General features: G+C 41.4%; 2 protein-coding genes across 2 annotated transcripts in view; both read left to right on the top strand.

The window, feature by feature from the left end:
* Positions 1–2,028: 2,028 nt before the first annotated feature.
* Positions 2,029–8,805, top strand: LOC308114449 (cysteine-rich venom protein latisemin; the record flags this gene model as incomplete). Its single annotated transcript, XM_080471322.1, has 7 exons — positions 2,029–2,044; positions 5,416–5,516; positions 6,360–6,450; positions 6,713–6,855; positions 8,324–8,409; positions 8,510–8,592; positions 8,669–8,805. 7 exons carry the CDS (start codon positions 2,029–2,031, stop codon positions 8,803–8,805), a joined length of 657 nt encoding a protein of 218 aa, XP_080327448.1.
* A 4,767-nt stretch (positions 8,806–13,572) lies between these two features.
* Positions 13,573–23,291, top strand: part of plcl2 (phospholipase C like 2) — a 45,672-nt gene continuing 35,953 nt past the window's right edge. Inside the window, exons 1-2 of the mRNA XM_080471539.1 lie at positions 13,573–14,069; positions 14,197–14,656. Of these exons, the coding sequence (XP_080327665.1) occupies positions 14,420–14,656 (237 nt within the window). The 5' untranslated portion in view covers positions 13,573–14,069; positions 14,197–14,419. The remainder of the gene's footprint in view (positions 14,070–14,196; positions 14,657–23,291) is intronic.

Here is a 23,291-nt window from a genome sequence, read left to right on the forward strand (position 1 = left end):
AACATGCAGCAGAGAACAATACACAATAAACATAAACAATGGGAGTTCACGGCTCGTGGACAGACCAAGTTGGATTGTTGTTACGGTGACTGTCAAAATAAAAAGTACCAAGTCTCAGGAGAATATGGACTGGGAGTCACGACACGGTGGCGTGGAACGCAAGCTGCCCACTGGGCCACTCGTTGACAAGCAGAACCGGCGGTGCGGGGATGAAACGAACGCCGGGTTGAGGCGCACATCACACGTTCACACTCATGTTGTCGTCGTCCATCTACTCGCGCATGTGCAGAAGACCGTCGTTCAGTTCGCCGCCTCAAACATCCTCCCTCCTCTCCCTCCCACCGAGGTGTGATCAATAATACAAGACCTCTCACGCTGCTCCTTCACCTCGCTCCTAATCTCCCTTCTCGCTTGTTTGGGGCTAAAATAAAGAGCAGGCGTGTCATCTCGCAAAAGTTCAACATTTTAATCCATTTGCATACACCCTGTAATCCAGCGGAGGATTTACCTTGACCTGAGAACCCTTTCACTCCACGCTGAGTAAACTCTGAGCTGTGTGTGGAGGAGTCGCTGCTCTCTGCCGTGTTTACCCGCTGCTCTTTAGAAGAAAAGGCCTTTTTACCACTGGATTTATTGTGAAGTATCTTGTGTGTGTGTGAGTGTGAGTGTGTGTGTGTGTCGGGATTATAAAAGGAAGGTGGGAGAAAAGTGCAAACCTGCATCATTCCTCCTGAAGACCTGGATGCAGATACAGTGAGGCAGGTTCAATACTTCCTTTCTTCTTTTAAAGTTTTATTCTGCAAGAATAATAAGAAAATGTAGCATTTTAATTCAAGTATATTTAAAAAAAAAAAAAAAAAAGACTTTATTCTTGATTCATGCAGGACTATAGTCTGAAAAATAAACCATGCATGTATTACAATGAGTTTAATGCTGATTTATTTCACAGAAAACTTTTAAAGTGTCTTCCTTCATATTGGAAAAATGTGTTGTTTCCTGGTTTTCCTCTTGGCTCTGCATCATGTGCACTCGGCCTGCATCAAGGTGAGTGCAACAAACACCATTTAAAAACAGAAGATCATTCAATGCTTGTGTTTTTCCATTAAGTGCAACGCTTATTCAGCACAATATTTTTTGCTTTTCCCTTTGGAATATTTGCATTTGCCCTTAATAAAACATAATGTACTTTGGATGTATTGGCTCTTTTCTGCTACAATTGCGCTCTAATATATTATTTAGTGTTAGAAATGGTTGATTCTCTTTTATTTAGAAAATGCATTTGTACTTCCTATTTTCAAGATTTTGTGGAAATAACTACAGATTTTAGTCTGAACCTTTAAAATGGTGCTGTAACTGCACATTTCAGATCTATTATTGAGACTAGAATCGGATGGTACTTATATAACAACAATACCTCGATAGTTTAGCTTCAGTGAAGGTGGAAATTAAAGACAGAATAAATATTTGGTTATATAACATTCTAGATACCCGGAAGATTTCAGTCAAAAGGCCGAAACATTAAGGAAGGAGGGAAGGAAGGAAGGAAGGAAGGAAGGAAGGAAGGAAGGAAGGATGGACATTTATTTATTAACATTTATAACTGAAAATGCATGTATAAACATGTATAAGTGTGGGGCCCAGGATTGAGCCTTACGGAACGCCACATTTCGTTTCATGGCCTCCTGAGGAATATTTACATAGAGATACCATATATTTTATATCGGAGAGATAAGGGCTTAACGAGTTAATAAAAGCAAAGTCAGAGGCGCCAACCAGGTGACTGGTATTTAATTTTCCTCAAATGTCTTGAAAAAATAGTAACTTGGATACAAATCGGGTGAAAATACTAAAACAAAACATCTTGTTCCTCAAGCCTGGCACTAAATAAAGTAATTAAAACACGTGTACCTTCAATAACATGGCTTTAACAGGACAAAAAGACATTTTTTCACAACTAATATTTACATGCTCATTATTGTTGAAACTAACAAGAATTTGTTTTCTCCTTTCCAAATGTATCCTGCCATGATGTGTCTCCAGCCAGGTAAGCATCATCTCATGTTTCAGAGATTTTTTTTTAACTAAATCTCCCAATAATATTACGACGGCATTTGATCAACTCATCGTGTTTCCTTTTGTTCGGTTTTGTTTGTGAGGAATGTCATGGATATTAAGACACCAGAGCAAATGTAATCATTATTATGTCTTTAATCTGTTGGAGTTGTTATCCTAAATGTGTAAATATGCTTCGGTCTGTTTGGCTTGACGTTTGCCCCGGGCTGGTGACGTTTTGGTGACCTTTTCAGGGTGTAACCAGCCTCCGCCCATCGTCAGCTGGGATCAGTGACGAGCTGGTGGGGCCCCGACTCCGACAGAATCACATTTACAAATATAAGAACCCAACGGAGGAGATGATTATTTGTCTCTCGATCGGCAGCAGCATTTTGTACACATACAGACTGTAACCGGTGGGACACACATTTCATTGACAAATAATGTTATTATGGTGTTATCTTTGATTATCTTTGTAGACGAAAGTTGGGCGACCAACGAAGTTGGCTGAGAAGGTTATGTGTTCGTCTGCGCATATTTATTTATTCATTTATTTGTATGTATGTGTGCATGCATGTTTTTTTTTACCAACTTTTCGCAAAAACTCCTCACCTGAATTAAATGAAATCTTCAGGGATGATTTGTCATCATCCAAGGACCAATGGATTAGACTTTGGTGCGTTGACAGCGAACCATTTCTGAATAAATCCCCCAAAAAACTGCAAAAAAGTGTCTCATTCAAAGCGGACCAGAGAGGCCCCTCATGGAGGAGATCAGCGTCTGTTGCCATGGAGACGCTCCCTGCTCAGTGTTTCACACAGTGATGTTGCTACGTAATTAGCATTGATATGAGCTAACGGCTATCATGCTCACGATGCTAACTTTTCAGCAAACACACATGTGGCGTTGGCGAAGGTCTGCGCTCTACCGAGTGTAGCTCTAGTTCCAAATGAAGTTCGTGCGCCGAACCTTCTGGACAAATATGTGAGCGACTTTGTTTCCGTTGTAAAAGTCTCGGTGGAGATCACAGCCAGGGAAGGAAGCCATTCTTCATCAGTCCTGGACCGACTGTCTCGATTCCAGATGAACTATCGTAGCAGGAACCGTGAGCACCAGCTGGAGCCGCTTTCTTTACGCCTGAACTAACTTCTGCAGTTTCGTCTCATCGAAATATTGTCACATTTTCATAAATTTTGCATAAACCACGGAAAGCCAGCTCACCGAACGAATCAAACCTGCAGATTTGCACGAGACGATCATCAAAGTACATCGCTTTGTTCTGCAGCGCTTATGAAAAGTGCATCACTTCCTTTGAAAATACAATTATATGTCATGAGGAGGAAGTATGTTGTGCAGATCGTGCTCATCCGTGAGAACGTTAAAAACCTCACTCTTAGAACACTGACGCCCCCATGGCTACTGATGGTACTGCTCCAATGCTTCTTATTTGTTCGCTTCCAGGAAATGAACAGAAACGAATGCCAGAAAGTTTTCCATGTATATCCGTATGGATATTCAAAGTTCATCAAAAATTTGCTGAAAAATTATACATATGTCAACATTAAGACCCCTCGAGTCATGAAAACATTATTGTGTGTGTGTGTGTGTGTGTGTGTGTGTGTGTGTGTGTGTGTGTGTGTGTGTGTGTGTGTGTGTGTGTGTGTGTGTGTGTGTGTGTGTGTGTGTGTGTGTGTGTGTACTGGCATCCAGAACTTGAAATACATTATATCTACCCTGTGGGACTCAAAGTAAAGAACAATTCTAAGACAATATGAAGGAGCTCCGGCTCAGGCTTGCGTGTGTGGGGTAATACAAATGAGAGCAATATTTCATGCCTTGGTTCATATTGCACAAAAGAGCAATTCGAATTATCCACAGAATTAAATCTAGAGAACGTATCAACAGCTAATTTCTATCAAAACTTAAAGAAATAATAGAATTACAGACATTGTTAATTACGTTCAAAGCCAGAGAACCGTCACAGGACACGATTTGATTTAAAGCACCAAGTTGCACCGAATGATTTTAAATAAATGTTCATTTCAGTTGTTGGCCTTAAGATATTGAATTCCCAACTACAGGACGTAAAAGGTTGAACAGATATTTGTCGATTTAAAAAAAACTGTACAGGTGCAGAAAACATTGTCATGAACTTTAAATTTAAAGTGGATTAATTGTTTTTTAGCTAATAGCTTTGAACTGCATGGGGTTTTTGTTTGTTTTGTTGTTGTTATCATTGTGTTGATGGTGTAGGACACTAAAAATCAACTGTAGGCGATGTAATACCATCGTCTTTCTTTCTTTTTCCAAGTAACGGGCAGATAAATAAGAAATGGAAATGGAAACTGCAAATGTATAATTCTGCTTCCACTTTCATGAAAGGACCAAAAAATGATTGATATGAAATGAGAAGGTTTTTGGGTCGATGTCAGGTCGTGGTGATGTCATGTGACGAATGAGTAAAGATGTGTCTTTATGCTAGAGTGATCCAGATAACATGTTTACTTGTGATCTTTAAAGGGGTCATAACATACAGCTTTTCAACACTTTCACGTGAGTCTCGTTGGTCCAGAAACTCAGTATTCAAAGTTTCTAGCTCCTCCTTGATTTTCCTCCATTTGAATATTGGATCATAGGAGCTGCATTCAGAATCTGCTGTGTCTGTGAGAGCTGGACTGGCTCCGCCCACACATGCCCATCTTGGGAAGAGGAGGAAGTACGTCCTCTCGTGGTGCCATGTGCCAGAGCAGAGCTGCCTAATTGTGGGAGGACTCAAAGGGAGGACCTACCTTGATTGTGATTGGCTAAATCCCCGATGACACTATATAGGGTTTGATTTCTGATTGGCTGGTTGGAGCAACACACTTTTTAAAACCTGAAACAAGCCAGGGAGACAGAGGACAGACTGTCTTCTCTTCTGGGGCGTATATCGCATATTACTGTTGGAAAAACCATTAGAAAGGGACTTTTGCATAGTATGACCCATCTAAGGCTCATTTTGAATTCTTGGGAATGACTTACCTCAATGGAAGGTTTCTTTAAGATATCTTGCGGAAGACATTGGTTCCCCCTGAAAGGACAAAAAGAAAACCTCACTTTTCAGTTGAAAACATGTTGCGGAGACAAGAAGATAAGCTTAGGCTTCCGTCAAGGTTGCAAAAGAAGCTTAGACGTGATATAAATATGATGTGTAACGGGAACCAGCAGGTATGTGTGTGTGTGTGTGTGTGTGTGTGTGTGTGTGTGTGTGTGTGTGTGTGTGTGTGTGTGTGTGTGTGTGTGTGTGTGTGTGTGTGTGTGTGTGTGTGTGTGTGTGTGTGTATATACTGGCATCCAGAACTTGAAATACATTATATTATACAGAAATCTGCACAGAAAATGTCCCAGTTCGAGCCGAGATCGTGGACGTTCACAACGCCTTCAGGAGAGCGGTTCAGCCCAGCGCCGCCAACATGCTGATGATGGTCAGATCGCATTTCTTTACCATCTTTAACGTCTCCGAAAGATCTTTGTTAACGAATCTCCGTGTTAAAACCCAATTATTCGTGAGAGACCAAACTAAAAATTGTTTGGATGTGGGTTGGACGACTGTCATAGCAAGTAGCTATTTGTTACGAATCAAAGCTGTATAATTTGAATTTAATGTGTTAAGTTTAGAGATAACAGAGTATAAATGGAGGAAAATCCAATATTTGTTGAGTTGGGATTGTTTTTTATGAGTGACCTTGTCTTCTTTACCTATTGCCTCATAACTACTTCTTTCATGTATGTACATGTTGCAGAAAAGGAGACGCAATAACATAATTGAAAACAAATTCCATTTTTGCCATATTCTTCATGTAAAATCAAAGCGCACATATAGACCATATATTTCAAGTTAAAGATAAAAATTGGTGCAGAAAAAAAATGTACGTCTTGCATGAACAGATTCATACTTAAGGCCATTCTTTGAGCAGCGAGCATCTATGTGTTAAAACACAAAGATACTACAAGTTCTTATATTTGAATAAAACATGAGAAAACACAAACGTCAAACATAAGGCCTGTGCAGATAGATTTATCTTTTATAATTTCTGTATAAAATCCGAATAAATAAATAAATAAATAAATTTAAAAATTTAAATTAAAAATATAAATAAATAAATAAATAAATTTAAAAATTAATAAATAAAACAAAAAACAAAACAACATATACATATACATATACATATACATATACATATACTGTATAAAGCTGTTCCTGCATCACTGCTGTTTCATACTCCATTGTATTTGTGTCATATATTATTTCTTGCTTGTTTTGACAGAGCTACAGCGAGGAGATAGCAGCCATTGCCCAGGCCTGGGTGGACAAATGCATTTTGTCTCATGGAGCAGCGAGCACCCGCATGCTCAACGGTATCGTCCTGTCAATGTTTGCTTTGTATCCCGTTCCACATCCGCCAAGACCTGAAGCAGCAGCTTGTTTCCAACGTAAACTGATCTTGTGTTGAGGGATGTACAATTACCTTATCTCCAATCCTAACAAGCATCTCTTAAGAAACAAACTGCTCAGAAATGGAGATTATCATCAACAGGCCTTTTAATGAACTCTAGTTTGAGCTCAATAATCTAATCTACTGGGACATTTAACGTCGTTTGTTTTTCCGCTCTCATGCAGGATACGAACTTGGTGAGAACTTGTTCTATTCATCAAATCCCTTTTCGTGGACGGAAATTATCACCATCTGGCACGACGAGGCGGCGCACTACACCTACCTGAATGGATCCACCGGTGGCAAGTCAGTGGGTCACTACACACAGGTAACGGCAGGTAACAACAAATAACAACAAGTAACAGCAGAGAACAACAAGTAACAACAAGTAACAGCAGGTAACAACAAATCACAACAAGTAACAGCAGGTAACGACAAGTAACAGCAGGTAACAGCAGATAACAACAAGTAACAACAAGTAATAGCAGGTAACAGCAGGTAACAGCAGATAACAACAAGTAACAGCAGGTAACAGCAGATAACAACAAGTAACAGCAGGTAACAACAGGTAACGACAAGTAACAGCAGGTAATAACAAGTAACAACAAGTAACAGCAGGTAACAGCAGATAACAACAAGTAACAACAAGTAACAGCAGGTAACAACAAATCACAACAAGTAACAGCAGGTAACGACAAGTAACAGCAGGTAACAGCAGATAACAACAAGTAACAACAAGTAATAGCAGGTAACAGCAGGTAACAGCAGATAACAACAAGTAACAGCAGGTAACAGCAGATAACAACAAGTAACAGCAGGTAACAACAGGTAACAACAAGTAACAGCAGGTAACAGCAGATAACAGCAGGTAACAGCAGATAACAACAAGTAACAGCAGGTAACAGCAGATAACAACAAGTAACAGCAGGTAACAACAGGTAACAACAAGTAACAGCAGGTAACAGCAGATAACAACAAGTAACAGCAGGTAACAACAAGTAACAGCAGGTAACAGCAGATAACAACAAGTAACAACAAGTAATAGCAGGTAACAGCAGGTAACAGCAGATAACAACAAGTAACAGCAGGTAACAGCAGATAACAACAAGTAACAGCAGGTAACAACAGGTAACAACAAGTAACAGCAGGTAACAGCAGATAACAACAAGTAACAGCAGGTAACAACAAGTAACAGCAGATAACAACAAGTAACAACAAGTAACAGCAGGTAACAACAAATCACAACAAGTAACAGCAGGTAACGACAAGTAACAGCAGGTAACAGCAGATAACAACAAGTAACAGCAGGTAACAGCAGATAACAACAAGTAACAGCAGGTAACAACAGGTAACAACAAGTAACAGCAGGTAACAGCAGATAACAACAAGTAACAGCAGGTAACAACAAGTAACAACAAGTAACAGCAGGTAACAGCAGATAACAACAAGTAATAGCAGGTAACAGCAGATAACAACAAGTAACAGCAGGTTTTGGCAGGTAACAACAAATAACAACAAGTAACAGCAGTTAACAGCAGATAACAACAAGTAACAGCAGGTAACAACAAGTAACAACAAGTAACAGTAGGTAACAGCAGGTAACAACAAGTAACAACAAGTTACTTGGTACCACCTCGGAACGAGGCCTGGGTCTGGTGTGAATACAATCTGACCACAGAACTGGTGCGTCACTGCGAGTAGAACATCTGAATCGGGTTTCATTTCCCCGCAGTGTGAACGAGGCCTTAGTGTGCAGCGGTCTGAAACGTGGTGAAACGTCTTCCTGTGTTTGTCAGGTCGTCTGGAACAGCTCGTACAGACTCGGCTGTGGCGTGGCTCGATGCTCCAAGTACTTCCTGTACGGCTGCCAGTATTACCGGGCGTACGTCGCACACCCCTCACAAGCCTGACTTGACTCGTACGCGGGGGTTCGTTTCAATGTCCCGTGACCATACAGTGTCTCTGTTCTTCATGTTGGACAGTGGTAACTTCAGAGGGGTGTTACCTTACAAGGCCGGACCGCCGTGCGCTTCCTGTCCCAACAACTGCGAGGATAAACTATGCAGTGAGTGAAGGACAGAGTGATGACCGCAGGGTCTTGGACTGTTTACTCATCTGGACCGTCTCTCTTTGGATTGCAGCCAACCCCTGTCCCGCCATCAACAGCTTCCTGAACTGTCCAACCATGAAAGTTGTCACCGGGTGCAGCAACAAGCTGGTGTCCTCTTGGTGTCCCGCCTCCTGCACGTGCACCACCCAGATCATTCCGGTCGCTTAACCTCTGCAGACTGAGCCAGTCGCCGCGTCCTGCTACTGAACTCACCTTACCTTGCAAAGACACCCAAAGAACCGGAAACATGTCCAGGCCTCAAAGTTTTGGGGTTTGCTGGAAAGTTCAGGCTCAAATCTTCATCACTGTGCATCTACACGATGTTTGATTCCACACAATCTACAACTTCAACAGAGCCTATAATTATATAACTGTAAATGATTTCAGATCTATGAAGCAAACTAATCACACCATGTAATAAATATAACAAACAAATGTCATTTTTTTTGCTTTTGTCTTTTTTAAGGCTGTTTGATACGTCGATGGTTTGACATATTTTTATACTTTAGACTGGTGCCGAGTGCGAGTACAAGTATGAGTATTAAACTTTAGTTACATGGAGATACAGAGTACCAAAACCAGTAGTTATTAGTAATTACAATTACAACCCAACCAACCACCTAACCAATCAACAGCAAGAAAAACATTTACCTATCAGTGGTATTAAATTCATGATTAACCTTTACATACGGTTTTGACCCAGGCCAAGAATCCCCTCATTGTAATAAAGTAGATGCCATTAATAGATATATATATATATATATATATATATATATATATATATATATATTTTTTTTTTTTTTTTTTTGAAAGGATGTTTTAGTCAAACAGAAAAAGACATCACAGCTGATTTTAAACTCTCGGCACCTTTGATTTATTCCAGCCACACTAACAAACCAACAGAAATGACGACATAAAGCAGCAATAAATTACAACAAATAATTTAAACGTCCTTTTTTTCCCCTTATTCCATCTTCTTAAGAACCACACTGGGGGGGGAAACCTCAAACTTTTCATAAAAGATTCATGACGGTTTATAACAACCAAATTGACCTTAAAGCCACTAACCTTAAAGCGGCTCTACACACTGAAGACAGATCAGTGTTATTTTGTCCTCCAGCAGATGGCGCTGCTGCACAACTCTACATGATGTTTCCTGTCAGCACAGCAGTGAGTTCGGCCTCATCAGGCAGCAGCCTGTGAATAAGATGAAATAAATCATGTGTGTTTTCATTCACAGTGTGACACAGGCGTACAGTTTGTATTGTGTGCGTGACGGACGGACGGACGGGCGGACGTCTCCCGGCTCGTCCTCTGAACGCTCACACAGGTCACACGCTCGCCGCACGTGAGCTCCTGTCAGGCAGAAAGCCGACGCTGCAGGTCGAGATCCTCTGATCCAGTCAGGCCGTGGTTCAGGTTCATCCACTGCGCCGTCAAGAGGAAGATCTGACACATGATGCGGCAAAAAAACGAAAAGTCATGTGAGGCTCTGTGGGACGCAATGTCACCGAGATAATATCCAGAATAAAACTGACGTCAACAACAATGTCAGTGAAACGTTTTACCCTTTCATTAGTGGAATTTAAAAGGTTATTTTTTTATGCTCTAAGGCTCTAAAGTGTCAATAAACAAATGTTTATTTGCAAGAAATTCAGTCAAAATGCAATAAATTGACTAAAATGTAAAGTTTCTTGTGTAAGTGAATCCTTAAATAGTTCATTGTGATTGGATTTCTCTAAAACAAAAAGGTGAACTACTATAACATACCACTTCTCTACTATATCATGAATCATTTGCAAGAATGACCCTAAACGTGACAATAATAAAACTTTGGTTAAAAAAAGGCAAAACTCAATTTCTAGCATAACTACTTCTTCACATTTGATGTGATTATCACAGTTTTTAGGAACAAACCAAACAGAAAGTTAGAATTTCAAGGCTTTATTTAGTTTGCTTGGACAGAAATAAAATGCTGACAAAGCCTCGAGTGCAGAAGAGAAGAATGAGTGCTTTTGTGTTTCCAGGAGCTGTAAAAAATAAATAAATAAATAAATAAATAAAAACCTTTCCTGGACTTAGATTGTGTGAAACCGACTGAAAAATATCCTTGTTAAATATTTATGACACACATTTCCTTGAATCTGGTTGGGCTGTTTGGTGCATATTTCTTTACTGAGTTTTATAGTATTTGGATCCTTTTATGCATTTGTTTCCTGGACTGTTTTATCTGTCAACCAACCAACCAGCTAACCAACATACCAGCCAACCAACCAACCAACCAACCAACCAACCAGCCAACATACCAACTAACCAACCAGCCAACATACCAACTAACCAACCAATGTACCAACCAAGCAAAAACACAATCTGTTAACCAACCAACCAACCAACCAACCAACCAACCAACCAACCAACCAACCAACCAAACAAATCTGTTAACCAATCGACCATCCCAAACCACAAAATTACCAACCAACCAACATACCAGCCAGCCAACCAACATACCAACCAGCCAACCAACATACCAGCCAACCAACCAACATACCAACCAGCCAACCAACATACCAGCCAACCAACCAACCAACATACCAGCCAAGCAGCCAACCAACATACCAACCAACCAACATACCAGCCAACATACCAACCAACATACCAGCCAAGCAGCCAACCAACATACCAACCAACCAACATACCAGCCAACATACCAACCAACATACCAGCCACCCAACCAACCAGCCAACATACCAACCAACCAACCAACCAACCAACCAACCAACCAACCAACCAACCAACATATCAGCCACCCACCCACCCACCCACCCACCCAACCAACCAACCAACCAACCAACCAACATACCAACCAAATCTGTTAACCAATCGACCAACCCAAACCACAAAATTACCAACCAAGCAACATACCAACCAAATAATCTGTTAACCGACCGACCAACCGACCAACCTACCAACCAACCAACATACCAACTAATCAACTAACATATCAAGCAAATAATCTGCCGACTGACCGACCAATCAACTGACCAATCCCCTGAACAACCAACCAACAACTGACCTACAGATTATGTTTCCAGGAGCTATAAAATTGTGTGAAACCGGCTGAAATGTGTCCTTGTTAAATATTTATGACAGACGTTTCCTTGAATCTGCTGGTTTTGTTTGAATATTTCCTTACTGAGTTTTATAGCGTTTGGATCCTTCCATGCATTTATTTGCTCCAGTGTTAATCTTTTATTTCTTTTCCGTGTTTTTTAACCTGTTTCAACACACACATTACTTACTCCACACACATTACTTACTCTTTGCAACATTTGTGCTGCTTTATATTCATTTTGTTGAATTTCAAATGTTTATTGTGTTGTTGACCTTTAGCTTGTGGCTCGTGTGTTTCTATGGCCGGACCCTGCCGTTCTGCATTAGTTAATCTCACTGACATTGTGTGTGTGTGTGTGTGTGTGTGTGTGTGTGTGTGTGTGTGTGTGTGTGTGTGTGTGTGTGTGTGTGTGTGTGTGTGTGTGTGTGTGTGTGTGTGTGTGCTTGCATTTCACGGTTCTGATGTGTTTCATATGCATTGTCTGTATTTTCAGTGTCTCTGCGTTGACGTTTCCTTTGGCGTCTCATGCATTTGGTTGTTGTTTTTGCTTTTTGTGCCGTTTTAGTGAACTTTCTCCGTCCTGACTTCATCTTGTTCAGTGGTTTCCCGTCTTGTTTCTTCTCCAGAACCCGTCTGCGTTGCCTCTAAATGGCTGCACATCCTTTCTCTGTGCAGTTTGCATGTTTCTAATTTGTGTTTCTGCTGATCTGTAAGTTTCTCAATTGTTTAGTAAATATGACGGTTGCTGGGGTTTGTACTGTGTCATGATTATGATCCTTGTTTACCTCTGTGCAGCCTTGTTTGTTTTCTATAACCACTTTGAATGTTTCGGGCTTTTGTTAATATGACACTAGTCAACAATTCTGCTGTTTAGAAAACGGGTTTGTTTATTTGTTTGGATGTTTGTTTTTCTTTTATTGCTTTTGGGATATTGTTTTTTTTCAAATCCTTTTTTCTGCTTTGGAAAAGTGATTCTTGTTTCCTTTTGTAAACATGATTGTTAGTGTTTTTAATCTCACTAAGGTTTTTGGAAATATTGTTTTATATTTTGTTTACATATAGTTTCTAAACGTGATTCTTGTTTACCTTTTAACCTTTTTGTCAACATGATTTTTGGCTCGTTTCCTTTTGGAATCAATTGTAAATATGATTCTCGTTTACTTTATTTGTTGTGGCTGTTGTGTAAACATGTTTCCTATTTACTATATTTGGTGTTAAATGCGTAGATGTGTGTTGCCTTGTGAACGTGCACTTTGTTGACGTTTACGTGTTCACTCTCTCTGACACTTTGTTGTTTGGTAAATATGATTCTTGTTTACTCTCTTTGCTGTTTTATAAGCATTATTGTTTAGTTTGCAGTTTGTTGAACATGATTTTTGTTTACTTTGTTTAATGTTGCTGCTGTGGAGGTGTGGCTATGTGTTGCTATGTGAACGTGCACTTTGTTGATGTTTAGGTGTACACTCTGAGAGTTTACTGTTTGGTAAACATGATTTCTGTTTTCTTTCTTTCCTGTTTTGTAAACGTGATTCTTGTTTACGTTGCCGTTTGATGAATATGTTTGTTGTCTATTTTCTTTGCCATTTCATAAACATGGTTCTTGTTTACTTCCCTTTTTTGTATACATGGTTCTCGTTTACTTTGTGGTTAAATGTCTGCTGTGTGTCGTGCACTCCGGTGATGTTCACGTGCACGCTCTCTCTCTCTCTCTCTCTCTCTCTGCTGCGGCTCGCGGGTTCGAGGCTCGTGCGGGCGGAGAAGTGAAAAAAGGGGGCGTGGCCACCGCGGAGCACAATAAATAAATAATGGGAGCTTTGATTGACACCTCAGCCTGTTCTGCCTGTTGCGCGCTCACGAGACGTACACAACTTTCGGGTCCCCGTGGAGACGCGTTCCCGCGGCGCCGGTCCACCGGGACTGCATGCGCCGCTTTGTTCTGGGCACGTTATTCACCGACGGGAGCCGTTCAGGGGGAAGGTGCTGCTGATTCTCTGTCTCCCCCCCCCCCCCCCGTGGAAACTTCACTTCGCCCGGGAGAGGGCTAGCCTCGTGAGCTAACTAGCGCCGCTCCGCTCCGTGCTCGGCGGCAGCTCGCGCAGCCGACTGGACCTCTTCATCCGCGGGCACAACTTCCAGAGCAGCACCGCGGTGCTTCTCTCTCTCTCTGTCTCTCTGTCTCCACGGAGACACCGGGGGAGCTTTAAAATCCTCACAGGGGATGAACGTGAACGTCTGAGCTTGAGATCCGGTAACAAAGAGGTGAAGTTAGAGAGGAAATAAGAAAAAAAAAGGAAGCAGAAGGATCGCGTGCGTTTTGAATGTAAGTTAACATCCGCTTTCAGCGCGTGAGCCACATTACTAATGTCATGTCGCCTAATTATGCTGATGTTTGTTTTTTCTTTTTGTTGTTGTTGTTGTTGTTGTCTCCTGCGTCTCCCCCCTCGCAGAGCACGATGCGAGGAGGGAGAAGGAGGAGGAGAAGGAGCCGGGCAGAGATGAGCACCGGGAGATGATGTGGCTGGATTTCACGGGATCCTCACTGCAGCGGGGCTGCAGGCCGGCCGCGAAATTGGAGTAAAAGAACAAAAAAAAAAACAACCAAACACAAGGCTTGTGTGTGTGTGTGTGTGTGTGAGAAGGACTGTGTATTTGTGTGTGATCGAAGTGCCTATGGCGGAGTTTGGGGAGGACGGCAGCCCGCTGCCTCCTCCTCCTCCTCCTCCTCCACTGAGTCTCGGGGATCCGGCGGCCGAGCCCGGAGACGAGGCTGCCGGGAAGACGCAGTGCGAAGTGTCGGTGCTGAACGGAGACTGTGGCCGGGCGCCAGAAAACATGGTCGGATCGGGACAAGCCGGCGTGGAAAACGATGGCAAATCTGACATACCGCGGAGGAGCAGCATTATCAAGGTAAATAGTGAATCCCCCCCCCCCCCCCCCCCAAACCATCACCTCTTCTCCTCTGATTCTGCACAGGGACGTGGAAGTTAACTGATCCTCCTGCTCTCGTTGCCTCTTGTATTCACTATTTAACACGGTCCCTGCCATGGTTACCTGACATGGGTGTTTTCCACAGTGCAGTGCACATCCTGTGCTTTTGCAATGAGCATTTGGAAGAGGATTGGTCATCCCCCAACTTGACCGTCTTTATTTTCCGGGGGGGTGATTCCCAGATGGATGATCAAGATTCTGGTGTGGTTGTGAGAATGCAGTTGAATCCAATGTGTGTGTGTGTGTGTGTAATGTAAGATTTTAATGATGATGGGATGTAATGAAGGCGGAATGGGGATGAGGGAGTGCGTAGCGCTGAGAACAGTTAGTGCTGCTTATTAAGCAGTTTGCAGGGTTCAGTCTGCACTGTATTCTGAAATATTGCTTGATCCCAGTGTAATATTAACTTATCACTTCTTGGGTGGTCAGAGAGGATCCTGGAGGGATCCCAGTAGCTCTTACAACTCCTCTGAAATGCATGCTGGCATGTAATTACCCAGATTTCTTTATGATTTTCTGTCTTTTGAGCTGTAATCCCAGAGGGTTGGGGGTGGGGTGGGGATGGGGAGGTGGGGGCGTTGCTTGAGGGTATACCGAAGATGATGACACTTCCCCACGTTGCATCTCAGAAGCCCCCAAGACGTATTTCTATCGCTACTGTCAGCAACTCTGGAATGTAAAGCTTGCCCTCGCTGCTGGGGCTGTTGTCAGTCAGTCCGACTGTTCGGTGAAATGTGAGGATGGTGAAGGTGACGAGCTTGTATGCGCACAAGATTCCTTCACTCTACACCTTTTATTTAAGAAAAGCATCAATACTTCCTGCGAGAGATTTCAGTAATACATGTTTCTTATGTGTTGTCTGAATCTGTTTTGTTGTTTGAGGGGGGATGGACTGATTTAAAATGGATTATTTGTGTTTATTTTGAATATATGTAAAACGTAACCTTGTGATAATGGCGTCATAACAACTTCCTTCCAACCACAAAATTCAACTTCATTATCCCTTGAAGGGCGAACTGTTGTGCAGCTTTTTGCAAGAATAGCAATAAAAAATATGGTTATAAACATAGGAAAACTATCAAATGTCACACAAGCATAAGAGACAGGGGCATTATCAGCAGTCTGTCATTCAGTCTGACGTAGTTCAGTCACTCAAAACAGGCTTAGATAAAGTACTGCAGCAAAAACACAGTGCATATTACATGAAAATGGTTCATAAACGTGGTAGAAAGTTTCCTTGAATTTCCCAAATCGTGAATGAAATCAGAGTCTCAAGATTAAAAGCTCCACACGGAAATGATAGCGAATCATCTTGCTGTCTTCTTAGTTAACAGGATGTTTAGCAAAGCAGCTGTTGGCAATAATCTCCTTGTGTGTAAATTCAAGAGCTTCAAGGTCATTTTGTTGCACAAGCCACGCCCCCTTTTTCTCTTAACAGCTCCGGCTCTCTTGCTTGTAATATGTCGAAAGACCGGATGCTTCAAAAACCATCCATCCATTAAATACAGGAATTTTTTCACCCTGATCGCTAAATTTAGAGCCGAGCAACATGGAAATGCAGCGTTTCCCATTAATTACCGAGAGTCTGAATGCGCTCTGTAGTTTAACTCGCCCCACCAGTTTCTTAATGAACCTAAAGTGTCTTCACGCTCCTCATAATAACATGTTTGGTTCAGCAAAGCATCACTTACCTCCGGTCTTAAGCACACCAGCGCACAAGATTGTTTCATTCAGTTTACATTTCCGACGTTTCTTGTTGAGGAGGGTTATGATTTCAGTCTCTCTTGAGACCAGCGGTTCCCAAATCGGGTGCGGAGACCCGATTAGCGGTCGACACGGATCGCAGCGGGTCCTGAAGCTTTTACCTGACCAGAGGTACTCGTAATTAGACGCTTTCTTCAACACAAAGTTACTCTATGTGTTTTTATTTTGAACCATCCAGTGGGAATGTTCACTAGCGCTGCACGATTTATTTCTAATTTATGGCAATAAATCATAAACGTATGAAGAAAAGCTGACTGAAATACAATAAAATGTGTTTCCATGCCGTGTGTATTCGTTCTCTGCATATGTAAAATGGTAGATGTTAAAGATGAATGGGATAATCTACAATAATCATGTTATTAGCCAACTAAAACTATAACTCTTTGGCATCTCCAGCGATTTGGGCACAAATGAAGAAAAATGACCAGAAATAACAAAACCAACGGGCGACTTCACTTCTGAAATTGCTGGAAACTGCAGAGGAACAAAAAAACCCAAAACTTCTGTACTTTAACAAATCATATAGTTTGTGTCTCTGAAAATGTTGGGAATATTGTGATAAATTCTAAATCTATAAATCAGAGAAAAGTCATTTTGTAGACGACCTTGAGTTTCCCATTGATGATCTATATTTTATCTCTTCACTACTATTGCATTACGTGCTGTTTATGTGATTAAATCTGGAATTACAGGATTCAAAAAGAGGAATAGAAATTTTTTTTAAAAAGATAATTTGGTTTATTTGCAAAATTGAGCTAAAACGTGAAGAGTACTGTGACGCGACATAAAGTTCCTCCTATAACATGCAGCGGGAATCATTTTCAGTGGATCATCGTGTATCGCCATATGCAAAGTCGGCACCGGTACTCGACCTGTGCCGTCGTATTTCTGTTTTGGTCACGTGTCGTCACCTCTGGACGGGCACCGGCGGCCCTCGCTGTCGCCCGGCAGGTTTTTGACGCGCGGCACATCGTGGCCGTTGAACTATGACGTCGCCTCCTCCCGGAGATTGATGGGAGCAATATTGACTTTTCCGCCGTGTAAAGTTCCAAGTAATCTCTCACTGCACAGGAACCAATCTCACTTCTCTTGGGCCATTTGAGTGTGATTTATTTCAGGGGGCGATGTCCACTCCCGTGTGCTCGCTCTCTTGAGATATGCCGTGAATCCAAACTATTTGACTTGGTAGATTTCTATCATTACTTGGACTCGATTAAAAGTGCATTGCCAAGGAGGTGGCAGAGGAAGACCTTTGTAAATAAAAAACTTGTTGTTGCTGCGACTGTGAGAGATCAATGCCTCTTTCTAATTTACTGAACCGGTCCAGAGACTTCCTCACCACGGTCCAGTGCCAGGGCAAGCCAAGCAGATGAGGAATCACTCTGTAATGCTCGTTGACCTAAATTTATTTAAGTGCCATATCAGGCTACACAAAGTGAGCCTCCGTGAAATAAATGAAATGCACATCGGATCAGTTTGAGACGATTTTGTGGCATTTGCTTAGCAACACAGATGGACAAGTCTCCAGTGAGTCACAGCAGAGACGATCGCCTCGGAGGGAAGTTGGATCCAGAACGAACGTTGCGTCAAGTGAGGATGAAAAGGACAGGACGGTTGGCGCAGTCTGGGTTTGACTTCTGGGTCACAATTGAAGGAAAATCCAGAATTATTGCTGCTCCCATGAAGGGGTGGATGTGATCAGTCGGCTGAATGATTGACCGTCTGCTCTCTCGCTACTTGGAATCAGAAATTTTACTCCGTTAAGCCAGTTTGTCAACGGCCAGCCACTAGGCGGAGCTACCGAGCCATGAGACTCTTTTTACTTTAAATTCTGCCGCGGGAATTTTTCTTTGAGGAGATATTTTTCTTCCTCTGTCAGTTAAAGACTGCAGTATAGAACTTTTTTCTATCTTACGGTGACATCTAGTGGTCCAACATGGTATAGACTATATAAAAATAGCCTCAAGAAAAACAAACAAACACAAGCTAATGTTATTGACAGCGGTGAATTTACATAACACATATTGTGTTTTTTTCAATCCCTTTGAATTAGTAAGTCTTTCTTTTTGTGTCAAATAGTGAGACGCAAATACAATCAGGCTACTTTGAATACAGAAATGGAATAGCACAAGAAAAAATATTGCGTCTCAACGGTAGACGTCTGAGACGAAGAAGAGAAGAATAAACATGCATTAAATATTTCCTATCTAAAGACTTTCAGGAATCAAACACACAGCACGCCGTGCCTCGTCTGCATGCCAGTAATTTTCTTGAAGGCAGTTGTTTTTGCCGCTGACAGTAGTGACTGAAGGAACATTGAGACGGTGGTGGGGGTGGAGGTGAAGGGCTGGCCCCGGCGTTAACAAGGCAGCGTGTTTTTTCACCGTCAGTCAGGGCGCTCACTTCTTGTTAAAAACTGTTTCTCTGAAGTGTCGACAGGATGTGGTCGGGATGCCGCCGACCACGCTTGCATAGTAACAGCTGTACCAACCGGTGCTTCACGACAACCTGACTGAGGGGTTTCAGTCGAACTTGCAAGCGCTCGGCAGTGGCGTGGTTGTGGGGAGCACGCGTGAGGGAGTGTCGATGAAAACGTATCGAAAAAAGTTAAACTCTTGTCTTTGAATAACTCTCATACTCCACCATAACCACCCCCCCCCCCGAAAGGTTTCCATTCTCAGGAAAAACAGTTCAAAACACTTCTGATTATAACCCTTGGCCACATCCTCTCTCTGAAACACGAACCTACGGATTTTCTCGCAGCTTCAAAGTAACATTTTCTGTGAAAGACATTTAAAAAAACAATACAAATACAAATAATCAGGTAGAGCCAACATGATAGGTGCAGCCATATCACACCTGCATTACCACATCGTACCACAAGATGGTGTCGTGAGTCATTTGGTTTCATGGCAAATTAGAAATTGGATAGAGTTCTCGGAACGAGCAAAGCAAGAACAGTTTTGCCAAATCTTACGAAAGTTGTTTTCACGCTGACCTGGCAACCCACTAATCATGATTGCGGTAAAGTTTGTCTCGACTTAACCACACAGTTGGAAGTGTCACGAAAACATGTTATTGAACTGGAAAGACGCAGAGGCAAATAGGCATCTGCTAATCTGTGGAACGGAGATTGTGGGATGAGCCTTGATTATATGACGGATAGTTGTTCATGTGTCATTTTCAAAAAGGGGTTATTGAGTAATTTTCAGTGTGAAAACGGCGGCCCCATACCAGTAAGTACCTTCCAAGTACATCACGATATCTAGCCTTGTTTCTGTCAATTGGCAGAAAATATTTAGTAATGGAAAATATGATGCGTGTTTTGTTGAATCCAAGATCTTGATATCACTTATTTTTTTCCCCCTTTGATGAAGGTTCAAACTCGTACTCTGGATCGATGAGTGATGCCTTGTTAAGGGCATGCACAGTTTTACTACCTTCAATGGCCAATTCTTAAGGTATTACAACTAAATGTAAGGTCACGTAAGCATTCCAAGCAGTGATTTTCAGTCACATACAAACTGCGTGATACAAGAGCCTTTATCCTACAGCTTGAGGAATGACCGGAGATATTCGCGTCTACAGTCTGATCACAGCCATGTTGCTTGTGGGTGGCCAGTGGAGAGAGAAATATGGACCCGATGGCCATAATCTTGTCTCACATCTCGCCTCAGAGCCTGTTGGATAAATAAGATATTTCCATATCTCTGGAAGCAGCACCTTTTTTCTTTTTTTTTTCGCACCTCTGGTATGAGACGGGGGAAAAAAACTGATATCAGCCTGTTAAAAAGGAAAACAATATGGTATTAATTATGATGGACCAGCAGTGCTGTGAGTTTAAACAAGTTTTCCCCACACGCATCATCATTATTTATATATATGTCGAGGCCTGGATTGGAAGTCCATGTTGAACCTAAAGACAGTCATTCTGAAGAACATCATTAGATTTTATTAGAAAACAATTGACGAACATGTTAATGAAACTATGTAACAGAGTAATAATTATGTACAAATAGAAAATAATCTGCAAATAAATGAAAAGAAAAGAGACAAACAAGTGCTAAACAATTATAATGTAATAAAATAATTATGAAATGTGATTCTTGAATATTGGGGAAGTGATGTTGAATTTTATATATGTGTTTGAATTCGATATACGTGATTAGAATTCCATTCTGGATTGGGCCGGATTCCGACCGTTTACGTTCTTTTTCTGTTTTCATTTCTGGAAACCTTCACATTCACGACGGAAACGTTTCCATAGCCATAGTCTCACACAGAAAATGCCACTGAACTTCCTGTAGTTTGCCTGCCACACCACTAGTTGGTGCTGTGCACACGCAGACAGGAATGTGTCTCCACTTATGTCGATGATGGGGTCTTAAGTGATTCTAAATGGCCACTTTGTTGGAGAGGTGCTGTTAAAATCTAAAGCATGAGCAGCACTACCACTCTTGATTCTCCATTATATTATGTTTTTCTTATTTAAATAGAGAATGAGAGTGGTCTGTTCCAAAAACTCTGAAAGGGGTTTTCAAGAAGTACCGTGTGTGTGTTTGTGTGTGTGTGTGTGTGTGTGTGGTCGTTGCAGTGTGATTAAACAGCCTAACTGCTACGAAAATGTGTGGTTATTGCAGAAAACGATGCCTAAACAGGACTTGAGAAGTGCTGCACCCACTTCTACTAATGTATAAAAAGCAAGGGCCTTCAAAGTAAAAGTACCTGGCACCTCCAAGAAAGTGATGGACCCAATGTTGCGAATCAGCAACCTAATGCACGGAAAACGAAGCCAAAACTAAATTCCGTATTTACCATGGCGGTGGTGTGCCTGCGTAGTAGCGGAGTTCCTGCCAACGGTTGCGACCGTTGTCGTGTAAACGAACGCCCAGAGCGCAACCAAAGTTTTCGTCGTGTAAACGGGGCCTGAGTCAATCGTTCTGTTTCCGTTGGTTCGCTCAAACAAGCGTACAGACCGTTTCGGGAGTCTGTCTCGAATTGCTTGCCCTGCGTCGGCTTGAAGTACGAATGCAACCAACCAGAGGAGTCCGAGTCGGCTGCTGGATGTGATCGGAGCTTTACGCGTTTAGCGCTGAGAGAGTGTGGACTATCAGATTGTTTTACAAAGCTATAAGTGCTTGTTGAGTTTTGTGTTGGTGAAGTATCATGTAAAGATCTTTGAAATGCCTCCATCCAGCTTTGGGACACTTTCACCAATCAAGACGAGACTTAAGAAGCTGTGATTGTTTGTGAGAAGAACACTTCACTTTTCTGTTAATGTTATTGTCTTTCATGGAAGTGTTCCGTCTTTTGTCTCGTGCCAAACTTGTCTGTGTGAATCCAAAGAGACTCAGACCCAGAAAGGTAATGTTTTCATTCCTGCTCTGAATCCAAACATGGCCACTACATCACAAAGCCCACATACACGTCCGAATGTAACTGTCAGAGCGTAGATACTTGAAATACTTCAATGTTTGTACTGTCTTTCATTGCTATCTTGTATTATTGTTGAGGTAAATTGGTTTTGAGTGACTTACAGTGAAAGGAGGACATTAGTGTGTGAAACGTTTATAAAGCAAGACGTTAATGTTAACGGATTGTCGTCGTTAGAAGTCACTGTGTTTATCCTGTAAACATATTGGTTGAATTTATTGTTATAATCAATGTTAACAAGTTGCCTTACAATTCTCTTTGTGAATACTTTAGCTGGACTTTGTGAACCAAGAACCCAGTGGAGAAATAGAACAAGGACTTAAATCAGGAAATAGACAAACAGAAAAGATCAAGCAGGAAACTTTACACTTCTTTAGTGGACTGTTTTTCAAAGTTTGTCTGCTTTTCAATACTCCGTCTACCATTTCTTTGCTTGTCAAGACACCTTAAAGTGACATGTGCTGGAGGAATGTGGAGAAATTGGTGATTATACACACACGTTTTGGGACTGCCCAATGATTGAAGCGTTTTGGAAAAATGTTAAAGTAGAATTAAAGTAAATGTTCTTCTGGACCCCGTCATTTACTTTTGCTGTGAGCCATAACAAAGGACACATATAACACAGAACAGAGATACATACTGCAGATCCTGATATTAATCGGCAAGAAAATGATAACTGAACTGGACGAACAACTAAACCACCGATGAGACTGAAGAAAGTCTACATCATGGAACAAATGAGTGCGAAGATGGAAAGACGATGAGTCATTGGACATTTATTAAAATGGGGTGATGCAAAAGAATCGAATATGCTTCCTCATAGTCAATCTTGGTGTCTGTTTTCATATTTATTTCTTACACTTTTGAAAATTTTAGATATGTATCGAGGAATGTTTTGTCAGGTTTTTTTTAAATTTTTCATTATTTGAGAAAAATTTTAATATAAAATTGAAAAAAAAAATTATTGAAAGGGAATCATGATAAAAAGGAAATAAAGGTATCATAACAGTAATCGCGTTAACATTGACAATATACATTTTCTGATGTGTTTAATTATTCGTGGAAAATTCTTTAACACCGGTTAAAGTGGGATACAAAAAATTATTTTTTATAAGTTCGCAAGTTTGTATCCTGATCGTAATATCGAAAATGACTGCGTATCGCATGTCTAACCAATCAAAACAGCCCGAATCAAAACAAGGTATTCATTTTAATTTTAGTCGTCTTTTTCATACCTTCAATAACACGGCATAAAAAGTCAGTACAGTAAGACCCCGACCGATATTTGAACCCATCGTATTCCTGCTGTGAGGCGAGAGCTCTGACCACAGCGCCACCGTGTGGCGGTTTCCTGAAT

This window comes from Lipophrys pholis (assembly GCF_963383615.2).
Source record: "Lipophrys pholis genome assembly, chromosome: 9".
Lineage (NCBI taxonomy): Eukaryota > Metazoa > Chordata > Actinopteri > Blenniiformes > Blenniidae > Lipophrys > Lipophrys pholis.